General features: G+C 38.5%; 2 protein-coding genes across 3 annotated transcripts; both read left to right on the forward strand.

Annotated features, from left to right (window-relative positions):
* The first annotated feature begins 419 nt into the window (after positions 1-419).
* Positions 420-8,007, forward strand: LOC126596093 (nuclear pore complex protein NUP155-like). Its single transcript, XM_050262567.1, has 12 exons — positions 420-854; positions 1,522-1,691; positions 1,865-1,991; positions 2,594-2,856; positions 3,027-4,659; positions 4,754-4,966; positions 5,369-5,613; positions 5,706-6,293; positions 6,502-6,841; positions 6,966-7,184; positions 7,311-7,639; positions 7,734-8,007. The coding sequence occupies exons 1-12, from the start codon at positions 696-698 to the stop codon at positions 7,849-7,851; spliced, it is 4,404 nt and encodes a 1,467-aa protein (XP_050118524.1). The 5' UTR covers positions 420-695; the 3' UTR covers positions 7,852-8,007.
* Positions 8,008-8,704: 697 nt separating this feature from the next.
* LOC126596094 (protein VAC14 homolog) lies at positions 8,705-15,773 on the forward strand. 2 transcript variants are annotated; one of them, XM_050262568.1, is made up of 20 exons: positions 8,705-9,174; positions 9,290-9,403; positions 9,555-9,620; positions 10,226-10,315; positions 10,409-10,528; positions 10,650-10,681; positions 10,775-10,917; positions 11,014-11,108; positions 11,294-11,380; positions 11,504-11,611; positions 11,703-11,794; positions 11,976-12,057; positions 12,394-12,459; positions 13,178-13,293; positions 13,405-13,525; positions 13,890-14,051; positions 14,166-14,294; positions 14,452-14,520; positions 14,708-15,013; positions 15,243-15,773. In XM_050262568.1, exons 1-20 carry the CDS (start codon positions 9,085-9,087, stop codon positions 15,342-15,344), a joined length of 2,190 nt encoding a protein of 729 aa, XP_050118525.1. In that variant the 5' UTR covers positions 8,705-9,084; the 3' UTR covers positions 15,345-15,773. The 2 variants fall into 2 exon arrangements, with proteins under 2 accessions (XP_050118525.1, XP_050118526.1); XM_050262569.1 differs by having other exon boundaries at positions 8,706-9,174; positions 10,653-10,681.
* The last annotated feature ends 537 nt before the right edge of the window (positions 15,774-16,310 follow it).

Genomic DNA, 16,310 nt, shown 5'->3' on the forward strand with positions numbered 1-16,310 from the left:
TGTGCAAAGCGATATTTTGCATTAAATTATACAAGAGTACGAGATGTTTAAACTTCAGATGCAGGACAATTCGCCATTTACAAATGTTAAGGAATAAAAGATGAAGGCAAATTTCTATAAACATAATAGTCCAACTTGAGTTTACGGATTTCCAAAATATTATTAAGGTCTAACTCAATTTAGGTTTTTTGTTTTTGAAATATAATAGCTTCCTTAATTTTTGTAATTTGTGAGAATCAATTCAAATATGGTAAACAAATTTTTTTTATTTAACAATCTTAATAAACTTACCTGATTCTACATTTAAAATTGACGTAAAAGAGGAATGTTTGAGCTCAAAACATTATAAGAGAAATATGCCCGGATTAAATTCCTCTCACCATTTGGTTTACAATTTAGGCGCTCCGGTGAACCGAGCCGTTCAGCGAACCGGACCCTCCGGGTTATCCCCAAAGCACCTTTTAATTTGCCCGCCACAAACAAAACCCTCCCCAAAACCCTAATTTACGAATCTCCCCCACTTCCCTACTCTCTCAGTCGTAGCCGTGTGAAAATTTGCTCTCCAATCCAAAGACTTTCCCTGTTTGGTTCCCGAGAAAGGGAGGGAAAACCGACTCAAGATTTCAGTTTTACACCCGGAAGGGCTTCAATTTTTTTCAATTTTGCCCGTTCGGAGTTCTAGGGTTTTGAACGCCATGTCCTGGGAGGACGAAGTCGTTATGCGTGATGTCACCCATGCGGGTATCGTCGTCGGCGACCGCATTGGCCGTGAAGTCGCGTCGCAGCTCGATCTTGAAGAAGCCCTAGAAGCGTCCCGATACGTTAGTCACCCCTATTCTACTCATCCCAGAGAGGTAATTTCCGTAATTTATGCGAATTAAAAGCTTTGATTTTTGTTGTAAAAGTTTGATATTTAGGGCTCAGATTGCAATGTGTTAATTTTGGGCTCATTGTTTCTCTCTTGTAAGATTTCTGGCTTTGTTATTCGATCTTTGAGAAGTATATATTCACAAGTATAATTTCATTCCAATCATTGTTAGTATAACCTTCTTGAACTGGATCATTGTTCTTGAACTGAAGTATCGGCATTTACCGGTGTACTGGGTAAATGATAGGACTTCATGAATTTGTTGTATTTCCTTGGTTTTTCAGCACTACCGCACTGGTGGATCACTAAGTATATTATTTAGGCAATGTGTGTGAGAGTTGCGTAGCACATATGGTATTTATCATGTGTGCCATTTTAGTTGGCAATCTTCTGACAGTCAATGGGTATCGTTCTTTCTAAATGACTTGATCTCAACATTAGTAATGTATTATATTATTTCTAATAAATTAATTATGATAAAATTCATTTTTGATGTGTTATTTACACTTGTTTTCTGCTCATAAGTAGTGCCATATTTCATGTTATTGTTTAACAATCTCATATTACAGTGGTATCATATTTTTGTTTAGATTGTATGACTTGAATTCAGTTCTGTTCTCTAAAGCTTTACAATGATGTTTATTCCATTGCAGTGGCCACCTTTGGTTGAGGTGGTGGATACTTGGGAGTTGCCTCTCGTACTTATTGAAAGATACAATGCAGCTGGTGGGGAAGGAAATTCATTATGTGGGATTTTTCCCGAGATTCGTAGGGCATGGGCATCAGTAGATAACTCCTTGTTTCTCTGGCGTTTCGACAAGTGGTGAGTATATAGTCATAAGATGATAATACTACTAATAGAAAACCTATGAAAATAAATAATTTCAAGATACGGATATCATAACTAGTACCATACTTGTAGCTTTTTGACCACTGGTCCATGGGTTTCATCTCCACGCTTTCGATTAAATCCCTCTGACATTCTCTATTTATCAGGGATGGACAATGTCCAGAATATAGCGGGGAGGATCAAGCTATTTGTGCTGTTGGCCTTGCTAAATCTAAACCTGGTGTTTTCATTGAAGCTATTCAGTATCTTTTGATTTTGGCAACCCCTGTTGAGGTATGTTGGTTATTATCTCCTTTGTTTATGTCTATATCCCCATGGGTACAATTCTGACAATTGAAAACAAAATTTCCAGGCATTGCCTGGTTGATCCCACATAGATTGTGGTGTTAAGATTAATTGCTGCTTTAGAATTATTTTTCATTTTTTTACCTTTTTCCTGTGAAGTTAGTGATGACTGCTTAAAGTTGTGACCAGTGGGTATACATTGCTCTTAATCATACTTGGATATTTTTATAAGTTGGATTAAGACACTTATTTTATCTAAACTAAGGATAGAGTTTTCCCTAAGCAAGTTGGTGCCCGCAGTTCGAGTCTTGGAAAAAACTATCTGGAGACGGGTATGGCTTGGTAGAAGCCTCCAGTATTGGTCTGCCTTTCTCTTTAGAAGATATTTAACTTGAGAATTGAATATTCAGTCATAATTAGTTGCAATTTTTTTAATTTTCTGTATTTGACTTTGTTGACTTTTGTTTAAGCTGTATCTTCTGTTTGATACTTGCCATAAGGGTTTCTTTTAATTTGTTTGCAGCGTAGAACTTTTAACAATTTCTAGTTGAAGTTTGTAGTTTTCCTTAATGGTCTCTGTCTTTTATCAGTTAAGTCTTGTAGGTGTATGTTGCTCTGGAGGGGCTGGTGGCACAGATCCTTATGCAGAGGTCTCACTACAGCCATTGCCAGAGTATACAGTACCATCTGACGGAATCACAATGACATGTATCACGTGTACTGACAAGGGTCGTATTTTCCTTGCTGGGCGTGATGGCCACATTTATGAGCTACATTATACGACTGGATCAGGCTGGCAAAAGCGTTGTCGGAAAGTTTGTCTGACTGCTGGTATAGGAAGTGTTATTTCAAGGTTGGTTGGACTATCTTATTTTTTCCTTCTTTGCTCTCTTCAAAGTTGTAATTATTCTGGTGGTTTTTCCAATTGGTGGGTTTTCCAATTTCCACCTAAAAGTTTGAAGTTGGATATTCTTTTCTTAGATAACATATTCACATGACATGTTTTGTTTCGTTTGTTTTCAGATGGGTAGTACCTAATGTTTTTAAGTTTGGAGCTGTTGACCCCATTGTTGAAATGGTTTTTGATAATGAAAGGCATATCCTGTATGCACGGACTGAAGAAATGAAACTTCAGGTGTATATTGTGGGGCAAAATGCTGATGGGCCATTGAAGAAAGTGGCAGAAGAAAGGAATCTGATAAATCAGAGGGATCATTATGGGGGTAGACAATCAACTGGACCTAGAGGTCCAAATCGATTGCCAAAGTCATCAATAGTCTGCATATCACCATTGTCTACACTGGAATCCAAGTCTCTACACCTTGTTGCTGTTTTGTCAGATGGCAGAAGGATGTATCTTACCACTTCTCCTTCTAGTGGAAATCTAGGTGGGTTCAATACAAACCATTATAAACCTACCTGTTTAAAAGTTGTGACAACAAGGCCTTCTCCTCCACTAGGGGTCAGTGGTGGACTTGCCTTTGGAAGCGTGTCTCTTGCGGGTAGGTCTCAGAATGATGATCTCTCCCTAAAGGTTGAGGCAGGACATTATTCTGCTGGAACCCTTGTCCTTTCTGATTCATCTCCAGCAACCACAACTTCTCTTCTTATTGTGAGCCGTGATTCAACAGCACAATCAACTGGGTTAAGTACTTCAGGGATAAGTTCCAGGAGTTCTCGGGCACTGCGGGAATCTGTATCTTCTTTACCAGTTGAAGGTCGAATGCTTTTTGTAGCAGATGTTTTCCCCTTGCCTGATACTGCAACAACTGTACTGTCTCTATATTCAGAAATCGAATATGGTGGATATGAAGGCTTGGATGAGTCCTCTGAAAAGGTATCTGGAAAGCTTTGGGCCAGAGGTGACCTGTCAATCCAACATATATTGCCAAGAAGGCGCGTTGTTGTTTTCAGTACTATGGGAATGATGGAAATAGTTATCAATAGGCCTGTGGACATTCTGAGAAGGTTGTTTGAGGCCAACACCCCCAGGTCAATCTTAGAAGAATTCTTCACTCGTTTTGGAGCTGGTGAGGCTGCTGCAATGTGTCTAATGCTTGCAGCCAGGATAGTACATTCAGAAACTCTTATAAGCAATGTTGTTGCACAGAAGGCGGCTGAAGCTTTTGAAGACCCAAGATTAGTTGGAATGCCACAACTTGAGGGTAGCAGTGCATTATCTAATACTAGAACCGCTGCTGGGGGATTCAGCATGGGGCAAGTTGTTCAGGAGGCTGAGCCTGTGTTTTCAGGTGCACATGAAGGGCTCTGTTTGTGCGCTGCAAGGTTGCTATTTCCTTTGTGGGAACTTCCAGTCATGGTTATAAAAGGTGATTCTATGTCAGAAAATGGGTTAGTCGTATGCAGACTCTCTCTTGAGGCTATGCAAGTCCTTGAAAACAAGATTCGTTCGCTAGAGAGTTTGTTGAGGTCCAGAAGGAACCAAAGGAGGGGACTTTATGGCTGTGTTGCTGGTTTAGGAGATCTAACTGGTTCTATTCTTTATGGAGCCGGTTCAGAATTAGGTGGTGGTGACCGTGGTACGGTGAGGAACTTATTTGGTGCTTACTCAAGGAACACTGAGTCTAGTGATGGTGGTATGTCTAATAAAAGGCAGAGATTACCATATAGTCCCGCTGAACTAGCAGCAATGGAGGTAGTTTTTGTATATCTTAAATGCATCAAGGTGTTTGTTTATACAGTACTTTTCCTCTCCTTTTCCTAATTTTTGTTTATCTTTTATCCTGCAGGTTAGGGCGATGGAATGCATCAGGCAGTTACTTCTTAGATCCAGTGAAGCCCTGTTTCTGCTCCAGCTTCTTTCACAGCACCATGTCACACGGCTGGTTCAGGGGCTTGATGCTACCGTACGACAGAAATTAGTTGTAATGACATTTCATCAGTTAGTTTGTTCGGAGGAAGGTGACCACCTTGCTACAAGGCTTATATCTGCTCTTATGGAGGTAGTGCTATTTTAGATTTAACATTGAGGAATGTCACTTTAGCAAAATTTCCTTTTCTTTCCCTCTATTGTTTGTTCGGAGGAAGGTGACCACCTTGCTATTGACGCTCTGGTTAGAAGATGCAATTACAGGACAGAGGTTCAGGGCCAAAGGGGTAGAGGAAGACCTAGGAAGAATTCGGAAAAGACTCTAAGAAAAGACTTAGAGTACTTGGATCTAACGGAAGACGTGGCACAAAACTGAGCGCAATGGCGTTTTAGGATTCATACAGCCGACCCCACTTAGTGGGAAAAGGCTTTGTTGTTGTTGTTGTTGTTCCCTCTATTGTTTATCAGGTTTTTTTTATGTATTTATCTTTTGCAACTCTTCATTCTGATATTTTCTTGTTATTCATTGCTCCAGTATTATACTGGTCCTGATGGCAGGGGGGCAGTAGATGATATTAGTGGGAGATTACGGGAAGGCTGTCCAAGCTATTATAAGGAGTCTGATTACAAGTTTTTTCTAGCTGTGGAGTGTCTTGAGAGAGCTGCTATAGCTCCAGATCCTGACAAGGAGAGTCTTGCTAGAGAAGCCTTCAATTTCTTAAGTAAAGTTCCAGAATCTGCTGACTTACGAACTGTTTGCAAACGGTTTGAGGATTTGAGGTCAATTTCTTGGGACAAAGCCCAGTGCTGTTTTGTTTGGTTGTCTGTAGTTAGGTTGTTATGTCTTAGACATAAAATTGATTATGTTGCAGGTTTTATGAAGCAGTGGTTCGCTTGCCTTTACAAAAGGCACAGGCTCTTGATCCCGCAGGTGATGCTTTTAATGACCACATTGATGCAGCAGTTAGAGAGCATGCGCTTGCTCAACGTGAACAGTGCTATGAGATTGTCATCAGTGCATTGCGTTCTCTGAAAGGCGAGCCTTCTCAGAGGGAGTTTGGTTCTCCTTTGAGGCCTGCTGCACGATCTGTCCTTGATCAGGTCTCTCGGAACAAATATATTTCCCAGATTGTTCAGCTGGGCATTCAGTCTCCTGACCGATTATTTCACGAGTATTTGTACCGTGCTATGATTGATTTGGGCCTTGAAGATATATTGTTGGAGTATGGAGGTCCTGATTTGGTGCCGTTTCTAGAAAGTGCTGTTTCTGGGGTAACATCATCCAGTTCTCCAATTGGTCACTCAGGAACAAGCATCCCATCCAATCAAGCCAAATATTCTGAACTGTTGGCACGGTATTATGTCTCAAAGAGGCAGCATCTGCTTGCAGCTCGTGTATTACTAAGACTGGCAGAGAGGCGCTCAAGTGACACGGTGGATGTTCCTACTCTAGATCAAAGGTAAGCATATTTGTCCCTTCAGTCTTCTTTAGTTCTCTCTGGAGACTCAGAGTTGTTGTGGTGCCTTTCCAAACACTGTACCAGGGTTTTATAGTACTAGAAATTATAGCTAAATAGTTTGTGAGGTTTTTCTTTGGGGTATCTCTTTGTGTTTTTGTGGGAGTTTTTAGTGCAAGCCGTCCTAAGTAATGATTTTTGTCAACTCCAGGTATCATCACCTGAGTAATGCAGTCCTACAGGCAAAAAATGCAAGTAACAATGATGGCATGGTAGGTTCTGCTCGAGGCGCTTATGATGATGGGTTGTTAGATTTGCTGGAAGGAAAGCTTTCTGTCCTTCGTTTTCAGATAAAGATCAAGGAGGAACTTGAGGCTTTTGCCTCCAGGATAGAAGCTTTGGCTGATGCATCGGAGCCTGTCCAAAGTGGAACTTCTGGTGATGCCAATCTTGCAATTATTGCACGAGAAAAGGCCAAGGAGCTATCATTAGATTTAAAGAATATAACTCAGCTCTACAATGAATATGCTCTTCCATTTGAACTTTGGGAGGTACTTGGTTTCTTCTGCTCGTCAATCACTCTGTTATTTCGAATTGCTGCTTACTGCTTAATGGGTTGGGGAATTCTCGTTTTCATTTATAACTGAATCTTTGTTTTTCCTCTCGTGCACACAGATATGTCTAGAGATGTTATACTTCGCATACTATTCTGGTGATGCTGATAGCAGCATCGTACGAGAGACGTGGGCTAGATTGATTGATCAAGCTCTTTCAAGGGGTGGCATTGCTGAAGCTTGTGCAGTATTGAAGAGAGTTGGTTCTCACATTTATCCTGGAGATGGAGCTGGTTTACCCTTAGACACATTGTGTCTCCACCTCGAGAAAGCTGCAATGGTACGTTGGAGAGACGCGCACAAACTCTTAACTCATAAATGTGTGCGCGCGCACACACAAAAGTCGTTACAAAAGTTGATTACTTAAAAATTAAGGAGTTACCTGATTTTTCATATCTATTTGTAGGATCGACTGGAATCAGGGGTTGAATCGGTTGGAGATGAAGATGTGGCAAGGGCTCTTCTTGCTGCATGCAAGGGTGCAACCGAGCCTGTACTGAACACTTATGACCAGTTGTTGACAAGTGGTGCTATTTTGCCATCACCAAACCTTAGGTTACGCCTTCTCCGATCAGTGCTGGTAGTACTTCGAGAGTGGGCAATGTCTGTGTTTGCACAGAGAATGGGTACTAGTGCTACTGGAGCTTCGTTAATTTTAGGTGGAACTTTCTCGATGGAGCAAACGGCAGTCCTCAACCAAGGGGTTCGAGATAAGATCTCAAGTGCAGCAAACAGGTGAGCTTTCTTCTCTAAACATCCTTAAGAGTTTTCAATCTACGATTATATTCCGACATTAAGCTCTTTTGTTCCTGTTGTACTGGACTTTCAGGTACATGACCGAGGTACGAAGGTTGGCCCTTCCACAAAGCCAGACTGAAGCTGTTCACCATGGCTTTCGAGAACTTGAAGAATCGCTGACCAGTCCCTTTTCTTTTGATCGTTTTTGATTGTTCAGTGTACGAGATTTTTCTTGTTACTTGTTGCATTTAAAAATAAAAAATTATCTTGTAACTTCAAGCATTGGATGTGTCGTGTAATTTTCTGCAAAATCGATATCGAAAGTCGTCTTGTTTCAGCCAAATAAATGCAATATTTTTTTTTAAGGGACTTTAATTAAAAGTTTTTGGTGATGTTTATTTTAACAAAAAAATCATATTTTTACATTAAAAAATTAATTCTGGTACTATTTAATTTACATTTTATTTTATCTTTATCGATAAAATTCAAAGTTTTCAAGTTATTTTAATTATTATTATTTTTTATGCAATTTGATGCAACGATGAACAGGGAATGACAATATAGTTTCTTTAACTTTTTATTTAAAAAGAAAGCATCATTTTTGAAAAGATAAAGGCGAATTATATAGTGTTCTTTTTCCATGTTAGCACTTTGTGATATCGGGCCTTGCAACAAATTTGTCCACTAATTTTGTACTCTAAATAATTATTAATCAAATTCCAATTTGAATTAAAGTAAAAATTTGATTGATGACAATTACTTGATGCGCGCAAATTTAATAAAACTAGTATTTTTTTAATGATATTAACCAACTTAAATTTAGCATTAAAAATTTAGCATACAAATTTGATACACCTAACATTGTGACGAAATAGATGAGATTCACGTTAAAAATTACAACTCACAGCCGATCATCCATCATCCATCACCATAAAAAAAAAAACGAGGGTACATCCGTCTTTTCGAGCAACAACCAGACTTCCAACCTCTGTTACTGTTAGCCCCTTCCGTGATCGCCCCAATAGTCAAATACACAGAGAGAGAGAGAGAGAGAGAGAGAGAGAGAGAGAGAGAGGACTGCCACGACTGAGAGTAGAAAGCACAGACAAGCAGCCAGAAACCAAATAAATAAAAAATTAAAGGAAAAAAAGAAGAAGTAGAAATTAGAAGTGAAAAAGAAAAACGAAAAGGAAAGCAAAAACTTCCGTAGAAATTTTGCTTTGCAGTTTTCTTCCGTTTCCCATTCGTTCCCAAATTTCTGCAGATCTGATTTTCCATTGGAATTTTCGGATTCCCGAAGTCTTCGTTTCCGGCGAAAACCCTTGAGAAATGTTCCGATTCGAGCAGGAGAAGATCCGGAAACGAATTTGACGCCCGAATTCTGTGTCCTTCGATCGGTGAATTCGTTTCTTTTGAAAAATTTGTAATTCCTAGGGTTTGACATGGCCGACGGTATTTCAGTGATTCCCGCGGGCGTCCTCCGCAACCTCGCGGACAAGCTCTATGAGAAGCGCAAGAATGCCGCTCTTGAGGTCTCTTTCTTGCGTCGATTGATTCTGTTGCTAGGGTTTCGAGTTGTTGCAATTAGATCTTGAAATCTTATTGTACGATTTTATTGTATGGTTATGTGCTGGCGTTCATGTGCAGGTTGAGGGAATAGTGAAGCAGCTCACGACGGCTGGGGAGCATGATAAGATTACGGCGGCGATCAATTTGCTCACTACGGAATTCACTTACTCGCCGCAAGCCAACCACCGGAAGGTATTGGTGTTATTAATGTTAATTTGCCAGTTGGTTGTTGTATTAAGTCATTAGACTAATTTGAAGTTACAATTTGCGTGCTTCTTCTTTTCCATGTTGTTAAAAGTTTCACATGCAGAAAATTTGAATATATTTGTTGAATTTTGTATAGGGAGGATTGATAGGATTAGCTGCTGCAACAGTTGGGTTGACCAGTGAAGCGGCTCAGCATCTTGAGGTAAGGCATTGGGTACAATTGATCATTTTTTTTAAAGAAAAAATGGTATGGACCTTCGATATATGTGGCAGGGATGGTTTAAATTTTGGTAATTACGTGTGTAATTAAGCTTCCGAAAGTAAGTGTATAGCAAGGGCTACAAATAGGATGCTTAGTTTTGCTAATTAAAATTAGCAATTAACAGGGGCACAGTGTGCTGAGCTCTCACTCTAGATGACTAAATCACTGATCGTTTACCCACCATAATGTTGTTGTAGTGTGGAAGATGCAATCAAACTCAGATGAGGATATCTAGACTTAGCTTGATGAACCTAAGTGAATTATCAAAGATTCATGTAGAAATATGTGTTAATTGTAAACTTGTAAGCCTCTCGAAAGTTCTTAGTATGCATCCCGTAATTGAGTTGAATGCCAGCTGAATACGGAGTATATACATATGTAAGCCTGAAATGAGTAGTGATAGCATGATGCCAAATTTTGGATCTTTCTCTTTCTGAAAAATATTGAGTTTCATAGCTAATATATGCATTTCTGACTTGATTTAAATGCCAAATTCTTCTTTAATGGTATTGAATATTTCTTTTGCTTCTGATTCACCCTGCCAGCAAATTGTGCCCCCTGTGCTTAATTCCTTTTCGGACCAAGATAGCAGAGTTCGTTATTATGCTTGTGAAGCTCTATATAACATTGCAAAGGTGAGCAGATTAGGTGGCTGAATTTTTAAGTTATTATTCTGTTTTTCTCACCTGACCTATATTTAATTTAATTTAATTTTTACTGGTTGGCAGGTTGTAAGAGGAGATTTTATCATATTCTTTAATGATATATTTGATGCCTTGTGCAAGCTTTCAGCAGACTCAGATGCTAATGTACAAAGTGCTGCTCATCTTTTAGATCGGCTTGTAAAGGTGTATAACCATCAAAACATTAGCGTGTGTCTATCCCTCATACATCAGATTTTCTCAATTGTTTGTCTTCCAAATAGGCATTTAATTCTGTTATATTAACTTCAATTTTTTAATTTGGAAGCAGGATATTGTTACTGAAAGTGATCAATTCAGGTGTGTAATATTCTTGATCTGGATTTGTCTCTCAAAACATTTGTACAACACTTACAATGTACCTTTTTTTTTTTTGTTCTTTCCCTACCACAGCATTGAAGAATTTATTCCACTGTTGAGGGAGCGTATGAATGTCTTGAATCCCTATGTCCGTCAGTTTTTGGTTGGATGGATCACTGTCTTAGACAGTGTTCCAGATATTGACATGCTGGGATTTCTTCCTGATTTTCTTGATGGTAATTGTTTATACTATGAAAGATTGACATGCTTCATGTATTTCTCATCATTTCTGATAATTGCATATGAACTCATAGTTTGCTAATAAATCTCAGGCTTGTTCAATATGTTAAGTGATTCAAGCCATGAGATTAGACAACAAGCTGATTCAGCACTTTCAGAGTTTCTCCAGGAGATCAAGAACTCCCCAGTAAGGCTTCTAACTGTTGATGAATTAATCCTGCAATGATGTTTGTATTATGTGTTTCCCTAGTTACTTTTGGAGAACCTGTGCCAGTCTCTTCCATACGGCCAGTTTTCTCCCTGTTTCTGAGCTGATAAAGTATATATCTTGTTCATTTTAATTTTCTGACTCGAACAGTGCTACTCTTGAAGTCTGTAGATTATGGTCGCATGGCTGAAATACTGGTACAGAGAGCTGATTCACCGGATGAATTTACTCGGTTAACAGCTATCACATGGGTAAGTAAGAGTAAACTAGAGTGGTGTTTACTCATGGGTATCATTATCCACTGGTATTCTTATTAGTTTGTTTGACCTGTATTATATTGAATAGTCTTACACATGTGATTCTCTGCTGTGCAGATAAATGAATTTGTAAAACTTGGTGGGGACCAGCTTGTTCCCTATTATGCTGATATTCTGGGAGCAATTCTACCCTGCATATCTGATAAAGAAGAGAAAATTAGAGTGGTAGGTTGACTGTCCTCTTCCTATATATATCAGGTTTCACTGCCTCCATGGGTTTCTTCCACTGAACTCCCTTTTCCTCTCTCAACTAAAGGTTGCTCGTGAAACCAATGAGGAGCTTCGTGCCATTAAGGCTGATCCAGCTGAAGGATTTGACGTTGGAGCAATCCTCTCTATTGCAAGGAGGTGTAGTTTTTCTAACCAAAACCCTATCAGAATTTACCCTTTTTATATTATGGGTGTACATAGAGATTCTGTTTGTTGTGGAGCTACTGTCCATTCTGAAGTTGCGTTTTCTATTGTTATGATAAAACATTTATTATGCTTTAGTTTTTTTTGTTTTGATATGAGAATATTTTGTGATCAGGCAATTATCTAGTGAATGGGAGGCTACTAGAATCGAAGCACTGCACTGGATTTCAAACCTTTTAAACAGATATCGCGCTGAGGTAATTAGGCACTTCTCGAGTTCGGTGTACTTCAAGTTGATTGTTTCTTACCTGTCTTCCCATAATGTTTAATCAGGGGAGGAGGTACCACAACTGGGTTAATAGTGTTAGGCAATTTCTCTAAATTCTGATTTTAGTTAGTGTGGGCAATGTTTATTTGTCATATCATGGGCAATGTTTTCCACGTGGTTTACTTTTTCTCTTTTGTAATTCTTTCGTTTTATAAAATTCTATCGTTTCTTTTCAAAAAAAAAAAAAAAATATCATGGGTTACTGTTTGTCTGGGCCTGTATTTTTTTGTTACAAAGATTTGATTTTAAAATTTACTTTGAACAGGTTCTAACTTTTCTGAACGAAATATTTGACACCCTTTTGGGAGCACTCTCAGATGCATCTGATCAGGTAATCCTTTTATTCTCATGAATATTTTTCTCTTATTGTTTCAAGTTGTATTTTATAATCTTTCTTTAGTTGTCATTTTCATTTATGGTGTTATTGTCGACTCCCACTGTTTATGTGGTATCTGTATTTTCACACTTATTGTGTTCCACATATAAGTCGTATGGATCTGTTGTTAACTATTAATTAAGGGGTCATTTGATAACATTTCATTTTTCAGTTTTCAATTTTTTGAAAACTGAAATCTTGTTAGGTAACTGCTTTCAGTTTTCAAAAAACTGAAAACTAGTTTCTCTAGTTTTCAAAATTTGGCCTTGAGTTTTCACCTTTTGGAAAACTGAAAGTAGTTACCAAACAAGATTTCAGAAAACTAAAAACCAAAAACTGAAAACGAAATGGTTATCAAATGGCCCCTAAGGTTGTCATGCACTAATGTTGCTACTTTCGTCTATTATAACTCTCTGTGATTTGCCAGGATCATCTGCTGACTTATGTATATTATACTTTTCGTTCTTAGTTACGTACTTTTCCAGAGGCATTTTTAACTTTGTAATAAGACGTTATCGAGTTATCATGTGATCTTTTATTTAGTATGCCAGAATGCAGCTTATTTATTGCTTTATGGTGTCCAGAAACATGCATAATGAAAAAGCTAACTGACCCTACATGTTGAACGGCATATATGAGTGTATATAATGTTGCAAGTCTGGATTATGTCCAGGTGGTTCTCTTGGTCCTAGAAGTTCATGCATGCATAGCAAAAGATCCACAGCACTTTAGCCAGCTTGTTGTGTTCCTTGTGCATAATTTTCGTGTGGACAACTCTCTTCTAGAGAAGTGAGTCTCTCCCTCTCTCTCTCCCATCCCTCCTTGTGCTTTAGCTAATTTTAAATCTGTGATAATATGTTTCTTGTTTTAACCATGGTCTTTATGTTTTTTTTCCCCAAGACGTGGTGCGTTGATTATTCGCCGACTTTGTGTGCTTTTAGATGCTGAAAGGGTCTACCGAGAACTGTCTACCATACTAGAAGGAGAGTCAGACCTGGATTTTGCATCTATTATGGTTCAGGTTGTTATTTATCACACTACATAAAATAATGCGTGCATGAGTGACACAAATGAAGCAACAGTCGCATGGGGCATGATAAATGAGCTCTACATTCTAGTGCCCAGAATTAAAATGTTTTATCCGGACTGAGGCGTTTAAAAAGGGTGCTGTTATTGGCACTCCAAAAACCTCTTGCACTCCAAACTTCTATGTTTAGAACGAAAAATACACTTGATGGAGTGCACGACGAGTTTTTTGGAGTGCCAATAACATCACCCTTTCAAAATACCAATTTAATTGTATGCTTGTGTTCTTTATTCAAGAGTTCTTCTGTGTTCTGTCTAGCCTAATCTTTTTTATCCCTTTGTTCCTTTTCCTTGTTCAGGCTTTGAACTTGATTTTACTTACATCCTCCGAGTTGGCTGAGCTTCGAGATCTTTTGAAAAGGTCACTTGTGAATCCTTCTGGGAAAGACTTATTTGTTTCCTTATATGCTTCATGGTGCCATTCACCCATGGCAATTATAAGCCTCTGCTTATTAGCTCAGGTGAGGTTCTAGAGCTTTGTCACCCATGGTCGCCCTTTCACTTAAAAATCTGTGTTTGCGTGTGAGCATTTGTTTTATTTTCTTAAACATGTTGTGTATGTTTTTTCATGACAGACATATCAGCATGCAAGCACTGTGATTCAGTCTCTGGTGGAAGAAGATATCAATGTCAAGTTTTTGGTCCAGCTGGATAAATTGATTCGGTTACTAGAAACTCCAATCTTTGCGTATCTTAGATTACAGGTGCTGTATTGAAATGTATTTCTCCTTTTAGTATTGGAGTCCTACTATAGCATCCTTATCATGTTTTCCCCTAAACTGTCATTTTGTGTTTTCTGCCTTGCTTTCTCAAACTGGCAAATTAGTTTGAGTGCCTGAGATCGTATTTTGATTCTTGCAGCTTCTTGAACCTGGAAGACATATATGGTTGTTAAAAGCCTTATATGGTCTTCTGATGTTGCTTCCTCAGGTATAAACTAAATGCTCTTTTTATACTATTTGAGGATGAATTTTGCTGTGAGATTGCGTGCATAAATCATTGAGATCAAAATCTATCTGAGTTTTTGGAAACTCCTTCAATATGTTCTTTGCAAGAGTTTTTGTTTTTGTGATTGGTAATTTTGTGTGTTTAAGTTTCGTTTCATGCTTGATTGCAGCAAAGTGCCGCCTTTAAAATTCTGAGGACGCGTTTAAAAACTGTACCTTCATACTCATTCGACAGTGAGCAACTCAGAAGAACTTCTTCAGGGAATCCCCATCAGATTCTACATCACATGCCAAGTGCCAGTGGTTCGCAGATCACTGAAGACGGTGACATAAACCAGGACAGTAAGAGTTCTCATAATGGAATTAACTTTACTTTAAGACTACGGCAGTTTGAGCAAATGCAGCAGCAACATCGTCAAAATGCAAAGGTGCAGGCACAAACACAAAGAACTTCCACAGCTTCTTCAACACCGAAGGTTTGTTGAGTTTCTTCCATCTGGGGAATATTTATGTTGAGATAAGTAGCGTTTCAACGAGTGTTGTTGGCAAATGTTTATTTTGGGGCAGTATTGGCAGGCAGGATTCGTCATGTGCCTGTTGCAAACATCTTTGACAGTCCACTGTCACTGTTTGTTTTAGATTATTACTCGTTATCGTTATATAGGGTTTAGTTGGAATTACATTGCTGCCTTGTTGTATATGCAGGATGTGCAGAGACCAGAAGAACAAAGCCATAGCCGATCTGCATCAGACGTGATTAGGGCGCCTTCCAGATCTCGGAGGGCCCCGGGGCAGTTACAATTATAACGTTGCTGCATCAGGACACTGGCCGAGGCTAATATGTACTCATCTCAGGGAGGAGGAAGCATCGGAGTCGTGGATGACGGGATCCGGTATAGTTTGTAAAGTTGTATATCGTAGTAGTTTGTTGTTAAAAGCTCGTGGCGGCCGGGATGGTAAAAATTTGGTTTTAAATTGAGTCGAGCTCAGCTGTAAGCTCGAGCTATTCTTTCGGACTTGTGCAAGCGAGCGGGGAAGTGCCCTACGTGGTTGTGTTATTTTTTTATCGAAAACCACGCGGGGGTAGGAGGAGGGAGATACTCTGATTTAGAAGACGCAGTCTGTTTTATTAATACTGCCTGTTACAGCAATCTTATAAAACTAAGTCCTTCATCTTCATGTACACCTTCGATCCTGAAAAATGGAAAAAAGAAAAGGAAAGTTTAATGTGTACTATTTTAACTTGTTTTTTCCCCAAACTCTCGCGTATTCTTTCATATTTATGTGCTGCTAATTAAAAAGAAAAAATATAAAAATAATAATTAAAAAAAAAAAACTTGTGGCAAGAATTTTACATTCGCTTTATGAAAATTCTCTTAAGCTGTTGGAAATTGAAATAGGTCTTACCATTTATTGAGTTTTATAAGTAATTAGTATTCGGTTCTTAACCAATCGAACATAATTAAAAAGTAATTTGGTCACAACAAAGTTTCGCCAGTTATTAGATTCGTTTGAAAGTGTTTGTAAAGTGCTTTTGATGAAATTCATTCAAAGAAACACTTGAATGCTTTTTTAAAATCTCTTGAATTTTTACTAATGATTGGTTTTAAAAATATTTTCATAAAAAGCGCTTCAGTCGTTTTAAAAACACTTCAATACGAGCTCATAATGTCTTCAAAATGTGCAAGATGAGTTTTAACAAATTTGTGATGGAAAAAAAATGAAAAACTAATGAAAAATCCTCAAAAACATTAGCTTTAATCAAAATGACAA

Source organism: Malus sylvestris, chromosome 13 (assembly GCF_916048215.2).
Source record: "Malus sylvestris chromosome 13, drMalSylv7.2, whole genome shotgun sequence".
Classification (NCBI taxonomy): domain Eukaryota; kingdom Viridiplantae; phylum Streptophyta; class Magnoliopsida; order Rosales; family Rosaceae; genus Malus; species Malus sylvestris.